We start from the raw sequence: 23823 nt of genomic DNA, 5'->3' as shown, positions 1-23823 counted from the left end.
CCATGGGGCTGCGTCCGACCCGTCAGAATTTTTAATCTGGCCCTTGAGCTCCCGCCAGGGAACAGGGTCGGAGGACGTACCACATGGCTCCTGGAAGCAGTGACGTGTTCCCCTGCTGCGCCGCTCCACCAGTGGGAGCTGCAGGGGAAGCACCGCACAGGAGCCGGAGAGGGGTATGCTGCTGCTTCCAGGAGCTGCTCGAGGTAAGCTCTGCCTAGAGCCTGCACCCCCTGAGCCCCCACCCCCCTGTGCCCCAACCCCCACCCCTGATTCCCCTCCCGTCCTCTGAGCCCATCTATCCCAGCCCGGGGCACCCTCCTGCACCCCAAATCCTTCATTTCCAGCCCCACCCCAGAGCCTGCCTGCCTGCCTCCCCAGCTGGAGCCCACACCCCAGACTCCAATTTCATGAGCATTAATGGCCTGCTGTAAATTTCTGTACCCAGATGGGGCCCTCAGGCCAAAAAGTTTGCCCACCCCTGCCTCAGACCCATCCTGGATGTGCACCGCCTCAACAAGTCTCTCATGAAGTTGAAGTTTTGCATGGTCTCCCTGGTCCCCATCATCCCCTCCCTGGATTCGGGAGACTGATACGCTGCCTTTGACTTGAAAGACTCTTATTTCCGCATTTTTATATTCCTGGGCCACAGGCGCTTCCTCCATTTTGTAGTGGGAGGGTGCCATTTCCAAGTCACGGCACTACCCTTTGGCCTCTCTTGGTCCCCAGGGTGCTTACAAAGTGCATGACGCTGGTTGTATATATACATTGTATATATACAATGGCAGATGAAGACAACTTAGACACTGGTTAAAAAAAATCTCTACATCTGGAATCTCTGGAGCTGAGGAATTCCTACTAGAGGACCCTCAGTTTGGATATTTACTAACAGAGCCAGAGTCTATTGACTCAGGGCATGAATGCAAAGCTGATCTATTTTCTCAGCCTTTTGCCTGGATGAAGGAATGGAGGGATGTGGCTATTACACTATATAGTTAAATATTAAAGAGGGCAACAATCTTTTTGTTTTCGTAGTCACTATGTTGTCTTATTCCTCTACATTCACTCAGATATTTGTGATGACTGCTTTTTGGAAATGTAAAAATAAGTAGAATCCCCTTACAGTGAACATTCTTGTCTTTTGTGTTGTACAGTATTCTTAAGGTTAAATTGAAGGTGCTCACTTCAAAACAGATTTATATTCGGTATGTTTCAAACTTACAGAATCTGAGTTTAGTGAATGCCGACTGCTACCATCTGTTTCTTCAGCATTTCCAATGGTAGCTGTATGTGCAAAAAATACCGTATTAGCTATACTATACAAACAATCTTTTCAAATTCAATTGTTGTAAAATTGGGAGAGGAGGCTGTTTATAGAGGGCAGTGTGCCCCTTGCTGGCAAAAGATGGTACATAGTTATGAGTCTATACCAAGGGACTAGCCTAGCATGGGCATGAGTCCCTTGTGATTGTCTTTTTCACGTTTTCCATTTGTGGTTTGTATAGTAATTTGTTTTTTTACTTCCTGCCAAACCCCTCAACATTGTAGTACACTGCACACGCACTGGTCCCTGATGTGTCACTTCAGCACGTCACTGGAGCTCTAACTCAGGGTAGCACAGAGACAAGCAAGAGAATGAATAAGGGCTCACTCCCCTCTGCCCCTCATTGAGAGATTATGCAAACTGGGAATGGAACACAGATCTCTAATATGGCAGACAAGTCTAGGCTACTTAACCACACTGTCTGACAATTTTTTGTCCTTGGTTAGATTGTCTAAAATGGGGCTACTCCTACACATATACCTACTATTTGTGTATTACACTTCCTGTTCTATTGGCTACTTCCCAGAGAAGAAGTCTGCTGATGACACATGGAGGGAGGGGTTTGTTAAAGATGCACATAGTAGAATTTGTTTGGTGTTTTTTTAAAAACCTAGAACATTACAATTTAAAAAAAGAGTACAATTAAGATTGAAAGATCATTCACCCAAAAGTTAAGACTTGCCAGATTACAGATTCCCTCTTCATGGATGGCAGAAATATAATGGTGGAAGGGTGGCTAGGAGGCAGATGCATAGCTAACTGCCAGAAGAGACCATTAGATCATCAGTCTGTCCCCCATTCAATGCAGGCCATAGAATTTTGCTCAGGGTAAGTCTACACTACAGTGGTATATCAGCACAACTGTGCCACTGCAGTGCGTCTGGTGAAGATGCTATGCCAATGGGAGAGCGCTTTCCTATTGGCATAATTACTCCACCTTGGTGAGATGGGGGTGGAGGGAGAGGATTTTTCACACCCCTGAGTGAGGTTAGATTGACTTAAGCAGTAATGTAGACCTGCCCTCAGTTACCTCTGTATTCAGACCAATAACTTGTTTGACTGAAGCAGGTGGGGAGAGAGGGAGTTATAGTTACTTAATTATTTTTCCATCTAGATGCCTCTTGAAATGGTTTGTTTTGGTATGTTACTTAATGTAGCTTCAACTATTCTAGATAATTAAGTGCTAAATACCATGCATTTTTTACACATTTTTTAAGAATTACATGCATATGAGAAACATATTCTTCCTCACCCTGTCTCCGACCACACGCATTACTGCATCTACTACTACTCTTCCTCTTCATAGTGGTAGTAGTTCGTACAATTAGCAGTTTTGTTACTGCAGCAGTTCCTTGTACCTAAAATATTGCCAGAACCAAAACTTAGCATAGGAAACCACACCACTACAATCCTCCTTCCAAAACCCATTCAATACACCTCACTTCTGTCTTGCAGCAACCTGTTCTCATCCTTTCTGTAGTACATACTGCTTATCATACTGCATTTTGTCAGATTATATGTTGGACTTCACATGTCTGAGGCATAAAGAGCTAGACTCAAGACTACCTTATTTATTTTTACTAGTGACCCAATCCATGTTTGAAACCATCTGAAATTCACCCCTTCTTCTGACCCTTTGTCAGATCTAGTTTTAAACCATAAACTATAGTATAACCATTAAACATCTCATGCACACAGTCTCAAAGTACAGTTAACTGTTAAACACTGATTCCTCCAGCAGCTTCAAACCCAGAGCTATACATTTAAGCTTCAAAGAATCCTGTGGCACCTTATAGACTAACAGACGTTTTGCAGCAAGAGCTTTCGTGGGTGAATACCCACTTCTTCGGATGCAAGAACACGGCTACCCCCCTGATACTTGACATTTAAGCTTGTAAACTTCATGTAATACAACAGGTATAGAAAGTTGTATATTGTGGTTCATATTTCTTTGGTATGTGCTCTCAATCTTAACTTCATTTAGAGAGAGAGAAAAAAAATCCCATACGAAAAACTGATTACATGCACAGTAGGACACACTGTAGAACTCAAAATCTTTAGAGGTGGGCACATGAGCCAAAACACTTTGCAGGGCATTGAGACCCGAGGAACATTGTGGCACTGAAGAGCTCTGCATAACACTGGATGCTTGGATCCCCAGCCAGGAAACCTTTCCATGTCAGCTTCCCCCTACTCCCCAGCCTCCCTTTCTTCCTCACACGCCATGCCTTGATTACTACTCCTTCTAGACTTTTAATGTCCACAGGACCTATAGGCAGACCTTAGTGAGTCAGCAGGAACTACACCAGCTCCTACAGTCTTTAAAGTTTACACGGACTAAAAAAATGGAACTAGGAGGAAGGATTGAGGTACGGAACCTAGAAGAGCTACAAAGTATGTGGCAGGTGACTCAGGCAAGAAAACTGTATGCCCAGGAGGGCTGCAGGATGTGGTGGAACCTAGGAAAACTTGCAGAATTTAGGAGCTCAGCAGGCATGCTGAGCTAAGGGCAGGGAAGAAATCTTGAGGAACAATTAAATTGACAATAAAACCAAAATAGGAACAAGATTTTAAAATGTTCAAAATAAAAATGTGGCAGATTTTATATCACAATCTGTTTTTAAAAAAACAAAATATTCAAATGAGAAGAAAACAAACCACTGGTGTTAAATATTATGATGGTTAAAAACACAGTGAAAGAATTAATCAGAACAAACAATCCTAGAACATTTCCGGGACCATTGTATAGTATCCATTTTAGAAACAAAATTCAGTGTTGATACTTGTGACATCTAAATATTAGCATTTAAAGACAAGTATTTAAATAGTAAATATATATGTTGTATAGTTTAAAATATTTTTATAAACTTGAAATAAATATTTTCTAAGTGAATTTTTAAATTAAACTAATGTAACTTGATGGATGCATCTTTATATTCATAATTGCATAGTGTAGCACTTAAAAAAATCCAGTGGGATCCCAGTACAATACTTGTATTGTGCTCAAATACAACAAATACTATCACAGACTACATAGCGAATTAATTTATAAAAAGTACAATCTTCACGTTCATAATCGATTACATGTATAAACAAGCACCCAACCAAAACTATTTTAACTACTGCCCCCTGTAGTCAGCAAGAGTAAGACATGAAAAGCCGAACAATTTTCTTCATTTGCAGCAACAAGTTTGAAATTATCAGTAACCAAGCACACGGGAATATTTTACTCTTGGTTGTTCAGACATTCTGCAAATTCTAGCCTTGCAAAAAGACAAACTTTAATTAATGAATAAATATCATGCTGAAAGACATTAAAAGCCAAAATTAATGATAACTTCAGCAATAGTATAATATATCCCTTAGAACTTTTATTAGATATAAAAAATAACACATTAAAAGTAGAGATGTGATCATGAAAATCCTTAATTGTGTGAATCAATGTTTTTTAAAACAAGGTTGTGGCAGTAGATAAAGGGGTAAAATTTAAAATTGTAAGATAACATCATTCTAGAGCCAGAGTTAATGACATTTTGGTTGACCATTTGCTGTGGATGATATACATGAATACTGCATGAGACCAGATGAAGACCTGCACTTGCTGTATAGTGTGTTTGATATCACTCTGGATTTCATAGGGTTTTTTATGTTTGGGTTGGTTGTATCTGCCAGCTATCTTAACTGTTACAAAATTTAGTGTTTTTGTTTGGAATTTTACATATGGCATCGCAATTATTAAGTAAGTATGGTAGAGCAGGAACACTAGAGTTAAAGTTGCATTAGTGTTTTCATTGTAGCATGGGCATTAGTTTCCTCAATTTTGTGTTTTGATTTGCCAGATTAATTTGAAATTTAAGTTTGTAAATCGCTCATATAAAAAGAGTTGGTCTCCAAACAGAGTTTGAACGAACCCAAACAAAAGCTCAGCTATGGCAATACAAGACATTCAAATAAGATCCTGATTAAATATCTATGCTTTACATTATGTTCTCTACCTGAAAGGAGGAGAGTCTCTTATTATTTTCTAAGAATCTGAAAGCATCTTGTAACACTCTTGTTGTTTTTGGTGCTCTGATTATTAGTTTGTAGAGGAGAGAGAATTCTGAGGATGTCACTTTTTTTTTTCCTCCATATTGTAGACTTTTTATAACAATAATTCTTCTTACCTGATAGCAAGTTTTAGGTAAAATACAGGGTGCAAAGTAAGGTTGCGGTGTTTTACAATCTTGTACACTTCCATGCACAAGAATAACATCATCCATAGTTCCATCATAAATATCCCATTTGCTGTGGGTTGGTACATCCATCACATAAACATTAGGTAACTTTATACACGTCTTATATGACCAATCCTGCAATTAGAAGCCACGTAAGATGTATTATTTTTTCCATACATAAGAACATAACAAAAAGCCTTGTACTGTACATTTTTGAAACACTGGATTTGTCCAAAATAAATTATATTCCATAAGAGGAAAATCAATATGTAATGTATTTTAGCTATGTAGATATATTTTTTGAGAAAGGAATCTTATCGGATAATCAGTTTGTGTCAGTACACACAAATAGCGATTCTCCTATAACCTAAGGAAGAGCTAGCAACAGCGACACAATAATTTGCCTACCTTTCAGTTTGAAAGTTTTACTTTTTCTTTTACTCCGCATCTAAAACTTGATCTGGAAGGAGTACATAATGTTTACCTAGAGCTAAAAATTTTGATTCAACCCAGTCTTGCTGCAGGCTATCAGGCACAGAACCTCAAAGGTATTTAGGCTCCTAATTTCCATCTGGGCATCAGTGCTAGCTTTACCAGATGCAGTGGGAGTAGGGTTCTCCAAAAAATGCACACAGCAGCATGCAGAGGAAGCTAGCCTCTCCCTGCACATTTTTATACAAGCAGATAGTGTACTGATCCCCCGCATAGCAAAAATGGTCCCAACATGGCTGGATAAATATCCAGAAGTTCACATTTCTATCTGAACTATCCAAATTTAGGGCAATCCCACCAACCTTCATTGTTCTCCATCCCTACATAGTCCAATCCCCTTCTTACAGAAAAGCCAGGAAATAGCTTCCCTTGGTAACTCCCCTTTCAAATCTATCTGGTGGTGTCTTTTTTTGGAGGGAAGGTCCACTGGCTTTCTAACCTGCTGAGGCCTCTGTGCAGGTGCGTGCACACACCCCAAAAAACCATAACCTTCTAGCTAGATGCTAGAAGGCTTATTCCATTCTTTCTACGAACAGTGCAGAAAAGTAGGAAATCATAATTTCAGAGAGTTTAATGCCAGAAGGAACCATTAGATCATCTCATCCGACCTTCTGTATAACACGATAGATTTTCACTCAGAGCCCTCATAGTATGCCCAAAGACTTTTAATTAGACTAAAACATTTCAGTCCTCAGGAGATTAAATTGTGTCCGCAGGTAGAGAACAGCAGAGAGACCAAGCTGTCACCAATGCCAAAAGCTTGTGCAACAGCAGGGAATTGATTAGGCAGGATGAACCCAGCTACTCCCAGGAGGTGAACCAAATCACATGCTCTGACTAAGGGAAATTCTGCCACAGCCCCAAATCTAGCTAGCAATATGACTGACTGAGCATATGAGGGAGACACACCAGCCAGGCATCTAGAAAAAGGATTTTCTATCACCTCATAGGATAGGTCCACCCTTATCTGGTGTCTCATCTTCAGTTGTAGCCAATCTCTGATGATTCAGAGGAAGGTGGAAAATAGCCTACCTACCCCGACTCCCTGTTCTGCAATATAATTTCTTCCTGACTTCTGTAGGCAACAGCTGAAGAACAAGATTTTAATATATTCATTACCTTAATACAGACCTGCAATCATTATGAGCATATTGAGGGCAAACCCATTCTCCCTGTGGTCCACAAAGAACATGAATGAACAAGGGGACTCTCAGATTCACAGATTCCAAGGCAAGACAGGATGACTATTACCATCCACCCCAACGTCCTCATACTCCCCTTCCAGCTCCCACACCTTGCATAAAATTTCTCCCAGCAGCTGAATTAAAGCACATCTTTTAAAAAGATATCTAATATTGTCTTAAAGACTTCAAGCAATAGTGAGCCCATCACCTCCCCGGTAAGCTAGTCCAATAGTTAATTACCTTCACAGCTAGGAAACTGCATCTTATTTCAAGGCTGAATTTGTTCACCTTCCAACTTTTGAATCTTGTGTTATGCCTTTTTCAGTCAGGTTGAAGAGCCCCTCACTATCAGATAGCTTTTCCGTGTGTAAGTATCCATATGCAATGATCAAGTAGTCTCACTCTCAACCTACTCTTTGATAAGTTGAGCTCCCTAAACCTCACATTATAAGGTTTTTTTCCCTAGCCCCTAGATCCTATTTCTCATTCTCTTTTAAACTCTGTCCAGTATTTCCACATCCTTCTTGAAGTGTGGACACCGGAACTGGACGCAGTATTCTAGCAGTGGTTTTACCAATGCTGTGCACAAAGGCAAGCTCATATCCTTCTACTGGATATTTCCCTCATATGAATCCAACAATCACATTGGCCCTCCTTGCCACAGCAATACTCTAAAAACGCTCATTGATGCAATTACCTATAATCATCCCTAAATTCTTCTCAGGGTCACTGCTTTCCTGTTCTATAGGAATAATCTGTGTTCTTGGCTCCCAGATGTATTACCTTATAACTGGCTGTATTAAAATGCATTTGGGTGGACTGTGACTATTTAACCAGGTGATACAAAATGATCTGAAACAGAAACCTGTCTTCCCTTTACTACCCCACCAATCTGTTTATCCACAAACTTTACCAGCAAGATGTTTATATAATTATCATGGTTGATACAAACATTAAATATCATTCAACCAAGAACTGATCCCTGGAGGGAACCCCACTGATATCTCCCCATTTGCAACTGAGATCTGAGCCACTTTTCAATCTATCTAATGTAGGGGTTCTCAAACTGGGGAGGGGAAGGCCTTGGGACCCCTCAGGGGGTTGTGAGGTTATAACGGGGGGGAGGGTCACAAGCTGTCAGCCTCCACCCCAAACCCTGCTTTGCCTCCAGCATTTATAATGGTGTTAAATATATTAAATCATAGAATCTCAGGGTTGGAAGGGACCTCAGGAGGTCATCTAGTCCAACCCCCTGCTCAAAGCAGGACCAATCCCCAACTAAATCAAAAGTGTTTTTAATTTGTAAGGGGTGTAGCAGGGTGAACACCCGCTCCAGCCCGGAAGGGGTTGGAAAAGCCCTGCAGAGGGCTAGGGCTGGGCAAGGGAGTAGACCTCTGGCTGATTGGGGGAAGTGGCTGCAGCTGGGGCCATGCCCCTGTGGAAGCCAGGAAATAATTAACAAGGATTTGAAGGGATCTTAATGAATGTCAGTTACTTAGCATGAGTTAGGCTAGCTGTGACCCTAATGACGTGAGATTTGTAGAAGCAAGATAATGTGAGACAGAGTGAACTGTGTGAAAAGTTATTACGACCTTGCAATTCAGATAACCGAATATGCAGTCTTGCTTTTTGTTAGGAGTGAGACAAATAAGATAGCAGAAAGGCTTATGTATAAACAAAATGTATTTGTTGCTTTTTACCGTCTGTATTATTGCTAGAAATTGTCTGTAACAAAGGTATAAAGCTTGCTGTAATTGTTTACCAGTTGAGAGACCTGTCCAGGACTGGGGCGACCCTGTGTCCTATGGCACTCTCTCCCTCCATTGTAATTACTGGAGAAATAATAAAGTATTTGATTTTGCTGCACCCAAACAAAAAGCGAGAACTGAGTTTTTCTCCGACAATTTGGGGGCTCGTCCGGGATGGCAACGCCCACGGACCCACAGACGGCTACTACGGATCATTCCCCTTCGAACCCCATGGCGCCACATGAGAGGTATGAGACCTTTTGAAATCTCTATTGGGGTATCGGAGGAGGACTGTCCGTGGGGACGTCTGTCTCTGTTGGGCTCACGCCATCTGAACTTATTGACTGTGCAGCAAGATCAGATGCAGAGTGGTATTGGGGAAAGGCCCCAACAAGGTTAGTTTATAGCAGTACTGGGAACTGCTGAGTTGGCCAAGGTAATGCATACGGTAATGCATAGGTAAATGCATTAGAATGCACCGGTGCTGAGGGGTTTTTACCGCCTCAAGAGGGGTTGTCATACCGCCTCATGGTATTGGTCCGGACCAGGTAAAGATGCATCGTGGTTAAAAAAAAAAAAAAAAAAAGGTAAAGAGAAAAAGGTTAAAAAGGAAAAAAAAAAGAGGCCTTGGTGTGTGTGTGTGTGTGTGTGTGTACACCAGTGTGAGTGGCTGTTACCGGAAGACGCCCAGAATACCCTGTGAAGCGAATGCTCATGATCAGGGCTACGCTAACGCAAGCCCGGTAACTAGTGGATCTTTAGGAGATCCGACCCACGGTGGGCTGACTCGGCCTGGCATAGTCCGGCGAGGAAACTGCCTGGGTCTAGGCGCGTGTGAACCCATCTTCCCTCCCCTTTCCCTTCCGTGTGGGCTACTGACAGTCTGATCATCTCACTGGATGCAATCAGAGTAAGCGGCGCCGTCTCCCAGAGACTAGCCGACGCTCTTTGCTGAAGGGAGGTGTAGGAGAGTCGTAGTCTTCCTTGTGAGTCTCTCCTGTGTGAGTGCCCTGTAGGGAAAGATCCTTAGTTTCTGAGCCGCTAGCGCGGACAGGGCACCCTCTCTGTGTGTGTAAGTGGAAAATGGGTGAGGGACAGTCTAAACATTCCACCTCACCCCCTAAGGGTATCCCAGCATATTACATGTATGTACATTATGGTCCTAAAACCTGCAGGTATTTAAATGATTGGAATCTGTACACGTGTGAAAATTCATTTAAACAATGCCCATGAGAAGGTACCTTCAATCTAGATAAAATCATATATCTCAGAGGAGCCTTTAATCACCAAAGAAAAGCCTCTGACACAGTGTGAGCAATTTGTCTAGGAATGGGTTAATTTGAAATTCAGCTTAGCCCAGAGATAAAGGAGAAGTTGTTTTGTGTTCAAGGTCAAGAATCAGCGCGGACTATGCTAAGTGCAAAGAAAAACTGCTTTCAGCCCCAGCTGCTTGTGGAAAATAGAGACAGAGGCAAACCAAAGGCAATACAAGTTACAGAATTGAAATTATATTTGCAAAGCTTAACTTTCCAGTGAGATTCAGCAGTGTGCTTCTGCGACCCTGTAGCTGGTGTGGCTTGGTGACACTGGAAAAGCCACAGGCAGTTGACCTGAACTGGAATCTCTGAAAGAGACACCGCAGGAGATTCCTGGGTGTAAAAGAACAGCCGTCCCAAGAGTGGAAGCATGTTGGAAATTTTGAACAGGCTGTATACAGGATAATCTCCTGTCCACCTATTCCCCCTTCTCTGACCATTATACACAGACGTGGCCAGTCTGGACATGTGTGAGTATTAAAGTGGCTTAAGGCTTGGAGCATTCATATTTTTCCTGAGTGATGTGGGAGCATTCCCAACACTCTCCATTGTTGTTTTATTATTTTTAATGAAGCTTTAAAATTTGGTTACATGGTGTGTTTTCTCTACCCCCCACCCCCGGTCCTGCAGTGTCAGTTTGATCACCTGACACGAGGGATACGTTGGTAACAGAAATTTGTCACAATTTGGTGAGCAATTAAGAATGGGGGGCCTTGCAGAATTTACACCATCTATTTGTTTTACCCTTGTTAGTTTATGTTTGCTTTGTTTGGTACTGTTGGTGTTATGTGTTAAGAATTGTATGATTAAAAGGTGAGCCCTAATAGAATGAGGAAACACTATCTGGTTTTGGTGCACTATCTGGTTCTGGTTCTGTTCTGTTTAACCGGTTACTGTTGTTTTTCTGCTCTGTTCATTTGGGCGTTAGGTGTGTGGGCGGAACTGAACTTCTCGTTCGTAATTCCTCAGGGTGGAAGCCATATGTGCGATGAAGCTCTGAGGTAGTATTGAGATCCTTCTGTCCCGCCCCCTGTAACAGACAATGTAATAGAAGTAGAAAATCTGGCTTAGACTGTAATTCTCTCTGCTTTCTGTGTAATTTTCTTTTCTGTTTAAGTGTCAGCAGACAAATGGGTGGGTCTCTGGATAGACCCCCTAAAGGGGTTTGGATTATGTGTTACGTAAATGGCCTTTACCCAATGGCCATGTATTTTTGCCCAGGTGGCAAGCCTTACTAGTGAGGACTCGGGTAGTCTTGTAAGTAGAAATGTTTTAGGGAAAAGACCAGAAGGGTGGGGGCTAGTTGAGTAGCCCACCCTCCTAGCTAAGAACTGGTAGTGGAACAAGTTTGTGCCCATGAAAGGGATGGTTCAGAGAGAAAAACAGGATCGGGCCCAGGCGGGCAGGCAACAGGTTGGAAACTTCTGAGGGTGTAGTGGAAGGAAAGAGTAAGTGAATATAAGCATGAGGATTTCAAATACTCAGGAGGATATTTGGTATGGTGATTTGAGTTGATAACAGTGACTGTTGGAGACAAGCAAGTGATTTTTAAGGAACATGAAAAGTTGACTCTGTAGTTGCTGGAGGGAACAGCAGTTGAACTTTGTAAAAATGCTAAAGAGAAGAGTTCTTGGCGTCTCTAAAATGTTTGTAAATAAATTCAGGCAAAGAAATTATTAGATTGCAATCATTTGGCTATGAACAATTTTGTTAAATTAGTTAAAGAATGTATACAATGCTATGTAATTAATATTGTATTAGGCTCTAAGGGCACTGTAAGTGGTGGTGTTTTCTTTCAGTGTTTAAAAGTTAAAAGTAAAAAAAAAGCAAGCCAGAAAGCATCTGTGTTAATGCACATTATCTAATTGATAAGGTAGAAGGGGTCCGCTGAAACCTGGGCTGCCTATGAAACACATACGAGAATATATGGATATATGGGCTAATTCCTCTGTTTTGCCTAGAATCAACAAGAGTATTTGTATATTTTAAGTATTTAACTGCCCAGAAAGGGTGGACCTCTGTTTTTGTCTTTCAGATAATCAAAGAAAACTAATGCCAGCTGCACAGCATTCAACGTACCATGATTTACTGGCACAGTCAAAATTATGTTGTGTGTTCTATGTTCTGTCTTGTGGTGTTTGTCTCATGGCCAGAATTGTTGTGTTTAATATTTTCATGAGATGGTCTGATTTGAAATCAAGCAGAAGTGTTGGATTGAAATGCAGATACTTGTTTTGTTCAACTTAGAATACAAAGTGTTTGGTTACATCAGAAAAATGTGATATACTAAAGTCTAACACATTTTCTTAAGTAAGAGAAAGAAACTACATTGGCCAAATCTTTTAATTGAGAATTGTTGTTAAAATTTACATACTGACAGTCTTTGGAAGCAATGACATGAAAAGTTAACCCACTCCCCATATTGTACAAGGGATCCTTCTGGCTACCTCAGACTTTTAGCCAGAGGGCTGGGGATGATAGAAGCTATTGGACTAGAGGTTATATTAAGTGAACTTCTCAAAGTGGGTGTGCTTATCCTGGCTTGTTGTTCCAAAGTTCTGTAATAAGGTTATTTTAGTGAAAGGGTATATGTGGCATACATTGAATAATAAGACTAATGTACTGTATAACAGTAATGTTTATGTGTTCATGGTATAAAAGAAGTATAAGTAAAGAGTAAAAGTTTCCTTTGTAGGTTAAATAAAAAAAAGCCAAGAAGGGAGATATAAAAGAATAGCTAACATGCTCAGTTTAAGGAGAAGGCGCTGGCCCCAGTCAAGGACACCGCTCTCGGCTAAGACTTGGCTGACTACCAAGGAAAGGGGGGGATGGTTGCTGCAGTTAAACGAGATTGGTGTGCAGCGGGCAGCCCATCCTCCTCCTTGGGGACCTTTTGTAAATGTTCAGATTGATTTTATTTAAATGTCTAAATGTTATGGTTATGAATATGTATTAGTTTTAGTTGATGTATTTACCAATTGGGTTGAAGCTTTTCCCTGCAGGAAAGCAGATGTCAGGACTGTTGTGCAATTTTGCTTAAAGATTTTGTACCATGTTTTGGCATCCCTGTGAGTATCAACAGTGATCGTGGAACTCATTTTACTGGACAGATTGTAAAGGAGTTATGTGCAGCTCACTGCCCTCACCACCCACAGTCTGCTGGGACAGTGGAACGCCAGAACGGGATTTTAAACAAATAAACTGGCCAAGATTTGTGCTGAAACAAACTTAAGGCAACTGGGCCTTATAAGAAGGCCAGGGAAGCCAGAGGGAGCAGCCTCTCTCTGACTTGAGAGGGACATAGGCCTGGCTGCTGGGGAACTCACCCAGGGGACCGAGAGGGAGGCAGGGCTGTGGAAAGGCTATAAGAGCTGGGAAGCTCTAGGCTAGCAACTCCATAGGCTGCAGGGCCTTGTTCTAGGCCTCCTAGGTAGTGGGCTTGCAGAGGGCAGCCAGAAGGTGGGTAAAGGCAGCTAGTCCAAACCCCTTGTTGCTTGTGATGATTGGCTGATAGACTGTAGCCTGCTCCAGGGTGTGGGGGCTAAACAGAGACTGGCAGTACCCATGACAGGGGGTGGGGGTTCCCCTGGGGTGGGGAAACCCAGAATAAGACTGTGGGGTACTGCAGAAGGCAGAGTCCTGGGAGGGACACAGGGGGCCAATGGCAAGCAGATCACTGGGCCTGCAGAGGGCACTCCTGGGTCAAAGAGCTAATTCCTGAGGATGATCAACAGGAGGCGCTGCAGAGGTGAGTCTATGCCGTGCTATGGGGTGGGTTGCACTCAGAGGCTTGCTATGTGAAAGGGGTCACCAGTACAAAAGTTTGAGAACCACTGATCTAATGTGTATCCTGGTAATGCCACATAATGCAAGTCTTTTAAACAAAATGTCACATTGTATTAAGTCAGAGCTTCATAGATATTGAGGCCAGAAGGGACCATTGTAATCAACTAGTCAGATTTCCTGTATATCACAGGCCACAGACCTTCCTCAAAATAATTCAACATATCTTTTGGAAAATCTCTAATCTTGATTTAAAAATGGTCAGTGATGAAGAATCCACCATGAGCCTTGGAAAATTGTTCCAATGGTTAATAACAATCACCGTTAAAAAGTATCTTATTTTCGGTCTGAATTTGTTTAGCTTTAACTTCCAACCATTGACTTGTGTTATCTTCCTCTGCTAGATTGAAGAGCCCATTATTAAACATTTGTTCCCCCTGTGGATACTTTAATCAAGTCACTCCTTAACCTTCTGTATGTTAGGCTCAAAGAGCTCACTCTAATTTATCAATATAAGGCATGTTTTATAATCCTTTAATCATTCCCTCTAACTCAAATGCCTTGGAGAAATCCTTGTCAACACAGTGCCTTTGTAATCTGAGTAGAGGATGGGAAGCAGAGGCACTGACTTCTTGAGTTCCCAGCGGGTGCTTGATCCCCCTGCTCTGCCTGAGGCCCTGCCCCTTCCCCCAGGCTCCCCCCCAGCCTGCCTCTTCCTGCCCCCACTCTTCACCTTCCTCCCCAGTGCCTCCTGCATGCTGCTGAACAGCTGATTGGGGAGGGAGGGGAGGAGCTGATTGGTGGTGCCTGCCAGTGGTTGGGAGGCACTGGGGGGAATGGGGAGAAGCTGATCCACAGGGCTACCAGTGGGTGCTGAGCACCCACTTTCCCCCCCCATGGGTGCTCCAGGACTCCAGAGTCGATGCCTATGGCAGGAAGTAATCTTCCATGAAACTATGCTGACTGGCCTTAATTAGAGGCTAAAAATATAATTCTCTGTTGATACAGTCCCAAATTAACCATTCCATTATTTTTACTCAGGGTTGACATACGCCTATAGTTCCCCAGATCATCTCATTTACCTATTTAAATATTGGAACTATGCTGGCAGTCCTTTGGAATTTCCTCAGTTTTCTTATAAAATGCAATCTATAGTGTATATTTATTAATGTCTTTTATTTTACCTGTAACCTTATGTTTCTAAACCCTTATACTTGCTTTTATTTGAATTTCTATCGAGTTCTGTTAATAAAAATCAAACTGATCTTTATTTGTAGACTGAGATGAAATTTGTGAACTGGGTGGGGAGCACTGCTTCCTCTGAGTCAGTGGATTGGTGCACATGGTGGGTCTCTAGCATATAAATACTAAGCACTTGAGTGTAACAAACTGGGATGTGTAAATTGCTAGCCTGTATTGGGAAAGAGTGGGGGCTTGTAGAGCCTCGAGCAAAACTTGTTTTGCCAAGTAGCTGGTAGTGGGCAAGGGTTTCCGCTGGCAAACACGGACAAAATTCCCTCCTGCTGTGAGCAGGTCATAGCAATTCACCCCAGACAGCTCGGCTAACCCTGAAAAATGTCAAGCCCACAAACTCTCTTTGGATCACCAGAGAATCCTCCACTGGACCACCAGAGAATCCTCCACAGGGTCTGGTGAGATGGGGGAGCTCCCTTTCTGTGCACAAGTGAGCAGGCTGACATGCAGAAGATCCTTCCTGCAGAATGCTCTGTGTAGCAGGATTGGACTCCAAATGAATATATATTTGTCATTATTACAGCTACAGTAGATTATTTACCTGGTAAGCAAGCTTTTCCTTGAAAGCTTTGATAGTGATATCAAGGGCAAGTTTGAACCATATTTTATATTCCAAAGATGGGCATTCTAAAAACTCATCAAAAGCTTCGAACAAGTCGTTCATAGAAATAAAACACGTCTGAAATAAAACCGCAATAAAATTAATTTCTACAACAGCACATCTCTTCCCCTTCCCTTTTAAAATGTTTGAACAAAGACATATTTTTAATTATTCAAACTATGCACTTTTTAAAGGCAGGTTCCTTGTGATCTGTACGTGTCTTTAGAGCACTAGTATACTGGTAGTGCTATAAAATTAATGAATAATTTACATAATTATAAGTTAATAAAATCATGTAAATAGGTTAATGCAGTCCATTGGAACAAAAATTATGCTTTTCATTATTATATATGGCATTACAGCAATGGATGCCTTACAAATGGATAATAACAGAGAGGAACCTTTTCAGATAAGAACTTTGACAGTTCCTGGTTTACTTTGATGGATGATGATGAGAAATGTCAACAAAAGTGACACCACACCATTTTTATTGCTGTTAGCTATAGATGAGGTCATAAATGTTTTCAATCACTGCATCCGATAAGTGGGCTGTAGCCCATGAAAGCTTATGCTCAAATAAATTTGTTAGTCTCTAAGGTGCCACAAGTACTCCTGTTCTTTTTTTCAATCACTTAGGTTCCAAAGACCTTTTTAATGTTACGCTTAAACTAAATGTCTTTGCAAAATTTAAAGTATTAGCTACCAGTTTTTGTATAGTGCCTAGAACAATTGTACTTTAGTGGCTGGAAGGGCTGGCTAAGGAATTCTACAACATTCATCAGATGAGACCTGGACTCCTTTTTCACGGCTGATAATTTGCCAAGACTATAGCCATCCTGATAGAGGAAGACTTATTGCTAAATGACCAACATAGAGGAAGGCATACTCTTTTCTTTATCAAGAACAATGAGGCTATCTCAGAGGCTTTACAGGCTTCAGCAGCTGTTATCTCTTTCACTTGAGCAATGACAACCAAAATTGCCTCTTTATCTGAAATAACCCTTCCAATCAGAAAATGGTACAGTCTGGGGGCACTGCTAGTATATTGTTGCACCTCAGTGCACCTCATGCGGGCGTGGACATATGTTCAGCAGTCAGTATGATTGGTAACAGAGTCATTTATTTCTCTCCAGCATACATCTTTATACTCTTGAAGCAGGCAAGCAAGCAATTGCTAATTGGTTAACAAAATACACACAAGCACTGCTATAACTTCATAGGATAACATCATCCTAAACAGCTTTCTAATTTATTATCCTATTATTGCCTGCTAGAGAGAAGTTAGCCAAGGCCAACTTCTCATAACAAAACTCACAACCTAATTAACCCAACCTAAAAACCTAAACATCTCAAGCTTCCCACACTACCATCTGCCAAGCTAGCAAAATATTCCCAACACCTCCCCCCTTAACTCAAAATCAAAACAAAAAAAAAGCAATAGCAAAACAATCCCAAACTCACAATATCAATACTACATTCACACAAGCCAAAGCAAAGGGGCAAATAAAACACCAGCTATCTAACTAACCCGTAACAATATCTTCCGCAGTGCCCTGCTCTCACCTATCACACCCCCCCTCCAGGTAACGCAAGTGGCCCAAGGGGCCAGGAGGGTTCTGCCTGCTGTCGCGCCCGAGGACGCAGCCAAGGCCGGACCCACTTCGCCGGAATCCACCTAGGACCTTGAAAACAATCTCAGCTAGGCCACCTGGCATTCCCCTACTTTCTCATAACAACTTTATCTCATCCCTCTATTCTTGTAACCACGCTGCTGTAATTTTCCACCAAGGCAGCATAGGGAAGATGCAACCGAACATCTCCCCACTATTCTTAAACACAAAAAAAATTAAAAACATCCAAGAAACTACTCCAAACTATATAGCAAAAGGCATGCAAAACAAACAAACAACAAAAAAAAATACATCAATAACAGGGCTCATCTGTAACCATGCAATTCATAACATACAACACCAACAACATCAAACAAAACAAATATAAATCAACAAAAATAAAACAAATAAATGGTGTAAATTCTGCAGGGTTCCCCCCTTCTCTATTGCTCACCAAATTGTGACAAATTTCTATTACCAATTCATCCCTCATGTGTCAGGTGATCAAACTGACACTGAGGGGGGGGGGGTTCACAGCAGAAAACACAACAATTCTGGCCAGAAAACACATATCACAAACAAACATAAAACATAAAACATAAATGTAAACTCTATAAATAAATGCATGGTACATTAAATACTATACAACTAACATCAATTTTCTATAATTATCTAAAAAGCAAAAGCAAATCTACCCCTACTAGGCAAGCAATCATTACATACAATATACAAATACCCTTATTACTATCAGGCAAAAAAAGGAAAATTACATCATCAATTAAATCATTTACAATAATACAATTGCTTCCTAGCTTACCTCTAAAATCCAAAGTTAATCACAGCTTAAAATTTCTTCCTATCAACTTCTGCTTTAAACACTAAAAAAAAAAACCCATCACCACTTATATGCCCATAAAACCTAATACAATCTCAATTACATAACACTACATACAATCTTCAGCTAATGCAACAAAATTATTCATAGCCAAACAATTACAAACTAATTTCTTTGCCTACATGTATTTACAAAAATTTCAAAACACCAAAAACTTTTCTCTCTCAGCATTTTTACAAAATTCAGCTATTATTCCCTTTAGCAACCACAGAGTTAACTTTTTACTCTGCCTAACATTACTCGCTTGTAGTTAATTACCTTTTCTATCAACTACACCCTCAAGGTTATCAACCAGTTTTCCAAGCTTGTTGTCTGTTGCCCGCCGCCTGGGCCCGATCCTTTTTTCCTCTTCCTAAACCGTTCCTTACATGAACACCAACTTATTTCACTATCAATTTAGCTAGGAGGGTGTACTTCTTAACTAGCCCCCACCCTTCTAATCTCTACTGCGAGCAATTATCTATACTTTCCCACCGTGGGGGCTACATTTTATGCATATAACTTTAATTACAACATCTGCAATCAGCCTATCTATTTTAAATATAGGCTACATCTAGTATCAAGCAATCTACAACAACCAATAATCAGCACATAACACAAAATTAACAAAATCTAATAAGGCTAACAAAAGTACTTTATATAAAGGTACTTTGGGTCACATAAATTCAAAGCCATTCTCCCAAATTACCTAAATTTATGCCTAATAACACCATAAACTCCCCCCCCCCCCCGAGAATACTCAACAAACCTTTTGGCTGAGTTTTCTCAAACTTTAAAAACAAAAAACAATTAAACTCTAAAAAAACCGGGGTTAGTAATGGGGGGGGGGGTAATATCATTTACAATCCAGTTAGGGGGGGGGCAATACATGCTAAAATTTTATCTAAAACACAGGGCACAGCCTGTAGAATAAACCCCAAAATCCAATCAATACCACATTTTTTAGCAGGAGTCCCAAATTTCTTCCTGCCAGTGTACAATTCTTTATTTCTTCACCAGGGTCAGTTCTCAATGTCTTCTTAGTCAGGAATTTCTGGTCTTTGGCAATATCAACAACGTGAGTGTTTTTTCTTCTTTTCCACCACCGTCGTGGTTCAGCTTCTACGGGGGAAATAATCAGGACGTGGGGGCTGCAGCGGACGAGGGAGAGATTAGCCAGCACGTTACCTTGTCCTTTTCTTTCCCTGCTTGGCTTCTTTTAAACTGTAAATCCTATGTCAGAACACCCAGCTGTTGCTGCTCATACCGGAGAAGCGTAACGGTATTCCCGGCACTGTCCCCGGCTCAGACCAGCCAGCGTGGGACGCCTTCTCCGGGCTGCTGCCAAAACAACTTACTTGCTTGTAGGTCCGAACGACCTCCGGGGCCACGGCACGAGCCTCTGCCTGCGCCATGCACTCCAAAGTTTTCCCATCCAGGGCTCGCTTGCAGCGGAGCACCTCCTCACGTGCCTCTGCCTGCTCACGAGCCTCTGCCTGTGCCATGCACTCCAAAGTTTTCCCGTCCAGGGCTCGCTTCCAGCGGAGCACCTCCTCACGAGCCTCTGCCTGCTCCCCCTCTTTCCACAATGATCCAGCTGGAAGACCTTGCATTTGATTTAACTTATTATAAATGGCCTGCAGCTGTTGACCCTGGCGCTCCATTTTCTTATAAAAGACATTAAACTGGGTAAACTGAATAGGCGTAGTCAAATTGGGATAGACTTGTGATGGCACGTGTCTCACCCGAGCCTCCTTTATTTCCCCGCATTCGTGACACCCCCAGGTCCCGTGGACACGGCATGGCTTGGGAGGGGGTGCATACGGCAAAGCTGTTTTCATAGGCTCGGGCGTATTGGAGAGTAGTGGAACCATAACAGGGGCAACATTATCCAGGTCGGAAGCCAAAGGTATCACCGTGTCCTTGCCACCGAAAAACTCCCTGGCTCCAACCGACAACACAGAAGGCATTTCGGGCGTTGGGCGGAAAAGCTTAAAAAGGGCCGCCTGCACTCCTGCCTCGGCCACGAGAGTTTGTACTATCTTCTTTGTCTTATTCCATACTGGACTCAGGGAAAAGGCTTCCTTATCGCCCTGAGCCACCGACTTCCAAAGCTTGGAGCCTAGCCGCTCCCACACAGTTTTATTAAAAATTGTACTCGGCTTAACAAAAGGTTCCCTTCTCTGTCCCCACCGCAGCAGACGGGACAACATATCAGAGGGGAGCTTCTCTCCCTCTCTTCTTAATAAGTGAATCAGTGCAGCAGGGGAAATCTTTTCCCCCTGTCGGTTCATAATGTGCAAATAAAGCTTCTGTGTTATCTTTTCTTCAGCTGATACAGCGGTACTCACGTTAGCTGCTCTGCCCTTCTCCACCGCGGCTTATAGCCGCCCTTCTCCTCCGCGGCTTATAGCCGCTCTCCTCAGGGCTCAGGTGCGCCTCTCTTTTCGGACGCCCGGGGGCTTCTCCAGCACTCCCCGCCGCAGCTCCTCCGCTCGCCTCTGGGCTCAGGCTCCTGGCCGTTCGCCTCTGGGCTCAGGCTCCCGACACTATCATCAGTCGATACGAGTCACATCGGGGTCCGGGGGCTTCTCAAGCACTCCCTGCCGCGGCTCCCAGCCGCCCACCTCTGGGCTCAGGCTCCTGGCCGTTCGCCTCTGGGCTCAGGCTCCCGACACTATCATCACTCGATACGAGTCACGTCGGGGTCCGGGGGCTTCTCAAGCACTCCCCGCCGCGGCTCCCAGCCGCCCGCCTCTGGGCTCAGGCTCCTGGCCGTTCGCCTCTGGGCTCAGGCTCCCAACACTATCATCACTCGATACGAGTCACGTCGGATAAGCACTCCCCGCCTCTGGGCTCAGGCTCCTGGCCGTTCGCCTCTGGGCTCAGGCTTCTCCGCCTGGGTCAGGCCACCGACACTTTCATTCGATACGAATCACGTCGGGGTCACCATTTGTTGCACCTCAGTGCACCTCATGCGGGCGTGGACATATGTTCAGCAGTCAGTATGATTGGTAACAGAGTCATTTATTTCTCTCCAGCATACATCTTTATACTCTTGAAGCAGGCAAGCAAGCAATTGCTAATTGGTTAACAAAATACACACAAGCACTGCTATAACTTCATAGGATAACATCATCCTAAACAGCTTTCTAATTTATTATCCTATTATTGCCTGCTAGAGAGAAGTTAGCCAAGGCCAACTTCTCATAACAAAACTCACAACCTAATTAACCCAACCTAAAAACCTAAACATCTCAAGCTTCCCACACTACCATCTGCCAAGCTAGCAAAATATTCCCAACAGTATATATCACTATGCTGACTTATTTCACTCATTCAGTAGACAATATAGGAATTGGGAAATCATAACAATGTAGTTTACCCTAGCAGTTATCTCACAAGGGCACTTCATATCATTAATCCACCTCAAGAAGGTATACCACTAGTATCTGCACATAGGAAATGGGTTCATTTTGCCTACAATGGATACTACTTCCAGTACAAGTCAATACGCTTTGACCTGGTGTCCATTTGGGGGTATTCACAAACTGTTAACTACTGTAGATTACCTCAGACAGGAAGGAACACAAAATCAGCAACTCCAAAAGACCCCAGATAAAGCCTTAGAGGTCTGCCAGGGTTCCTTCCCCACTCTGGGGTACAGATGTGGGGACCTGCATGAAAGACCCCCTAAACTTATTTCTACCAGCTTAGGTTAAAACTTCCCCAAGGCACAAGTCCTTTCCTTGTCTTTGGATGGTATTGGTGCCACCACCAAGTGATTAAGACAAAAAATCCAGGGAAAAAGGCCATTTGGAGTCCCTGTTTCCCAAAAATAAGCCCCCAAGTCCCTTCACTCCCTTTCCTGCGGAGGCTTGAGAATAATATACTGACCAATTGGTTATAAAGTGAGCACAGACCAAACCCCTGGGTTTTTAGGACACTGAAAATCAATCAGGTTCTTAAAAGAAGAATTTTATTAAAAATAAATAGAAGAATCACATGTTAGTCTGGATCTGTAAAAAGCGACAAAGAGTCCTGTGGCATCTTATAGACTAACAGAAGTATTGGAGTATAAGCTTTCGTGGGTGAATACCCAGTTCGTCAGATGTATGTACAGTGATTTAAAAATGGTTTAATAACTTAAATGATCATATAAATTACTCTGTCATAGGCAGCTTGGTTCACAGTACTGCAAGATGCTACATGTATGTATCTAAAGTTATAAAAAGTAGTAGTATTTGAGAAATAAAGCAGAGTTAAGGTTGTATGTACAAAATGCTGAATGCTTAATTGTTTAATTTTGAACTTCTCTTAATATATTAAAGTTAATTTCCTAGGTCATTTTGTAAGAAGAGAGAGAAAAAGAAAATTCCATTATATGGAATTTCTTGGCTAGACACTATGAGATTGTCTAATTCTACATACCCCACAAGGTCCATAGGAGGAGAGACCACCTCTCCTGAGTACGATAACAAGTCTGCAAGACATCTCTTTTTCAACACCACTGGTTCAGCGCTTCTGAAAATTGGGCCACTTTTGTTTAAGAGACTAATTTTAAGCAACCAAGTTAGAACATTTTGGCCTTTAACTCTTAAATTTAGGGCCAAAACTTTCCAACTTGGAAGTCAATAGGAGCTATGGGCTATTTTGGTCTAAATCATTTTATTATAAATAGCAATGTAAAAATTTCTGATCTATTAGATAGAAGAGCATTCTGATACAGATAAAGCTTAAAGTCACATTCACTGACCTGAACAGTAGTTTCACAGGTAACAGTATATTCCATTTCTTGCTTAGTTAGGCAATTCAACTCTCCTATTATTGCTCCACTGACCAGGTAGTCAGTATATGGCACCGGTTTAGGATTTCTCCGTTCATATACATCTTTAGCAACTCCATATCTGGGACTGGAACCACAAAGCTGTTACATAATTAAAAAGAAAAAGAAAAATACATAGCTCAAAACAAAAAAAGTAATACAATTTAAACAAAAGGAAGAGATCAACCAGAAATTAAATATTAATTATAGCCTTTCACCAATAGTGAAATCCAAACATAAGTGAATATGACTGGCCCCTACATTGGTCCATAAATCCAGAAAAATATGATCTGGAAGGTCTGCTTAAATTTCTATTTTCCTCTGGAGTTATCAAAATGCAGATCAGCCTTTTTAACTCTGCAATTTGCAGAGGTATTCTTTAGAAAGCAATGCCCGTTGGAGCTGTCATAAACATACAGCTAAGGGTAGCATAAAATCCCTCCTCTACTTGTAAAGGGTTAAGAAGCTCAAATAACTTGGTTGGCACCTGACCAAAGGGCCAATGAGGGTAAAAGATGCTTTCAAATCTGTGGGGGAAGGTTTTTGTTTTGTCTCTTTGTTGTTCTCTCCAGGTCAGCAAGGAACCAGGGCAGAGAAA

General features: G+C 42.1%; 1 protein-coding gene across 10 annotated transcripts in view; it reads right to left on the bottom strand.

Annotated features, from left to right (window-relative positions):
• The window catches only part of LOC120404838 (sodium/hydrogen exchanger 10-like), a 304962-nt gene that overhangs the window by 1930 nt on the left and 279209 nt on the right, over positions 1-23823 (bottom strand). For 8 of the 10 annotated variants that reach the window (XM_039537846.1, XM_039537850.1, XM_039537851.1 and 5 more), the window contains 5 exons: positions 23157-23327; positions 15857-15994; positions 5488-5673; positions 2574-2679; positions 1220-1281 (listed from right to left, as the gene is read on the bottom strand). In XM_039537846.1, the coding sequence (XP_039393780.1) occupies positions 1220-1281; positions 2574-2679; positions 5488-5673; positions 15857-15994; positions 23157-23327 (663 nt within the window). The remainder of the gene's footprint in view (positions 1-1219; positions 1282-2573; positions 2680-5487; positions 5674-15856; positions 15995-23156; positions 23328-23823) is intronic. The other 2 variants (XM_039537852.1, XM_039537849.1) reach the window with 2 other exon arrangements.

This window comes from Mauremys reevesii, linkage group 4, assembly GCF_016161935.1.
Source record: "Mauremys reevesii isolate NIE-2019 linkage group 4, ASM1616193v1, whole genome shotgun sequence".
Lineage (NCBI taxonomy): Eukaryota > Metazoa > Chordata > Testudines > Geoemydidae > Mauremys > Mauremys reevesii.
This window is presented reverse-complemented; position numbering and strand designations above follow the sequence as displayed.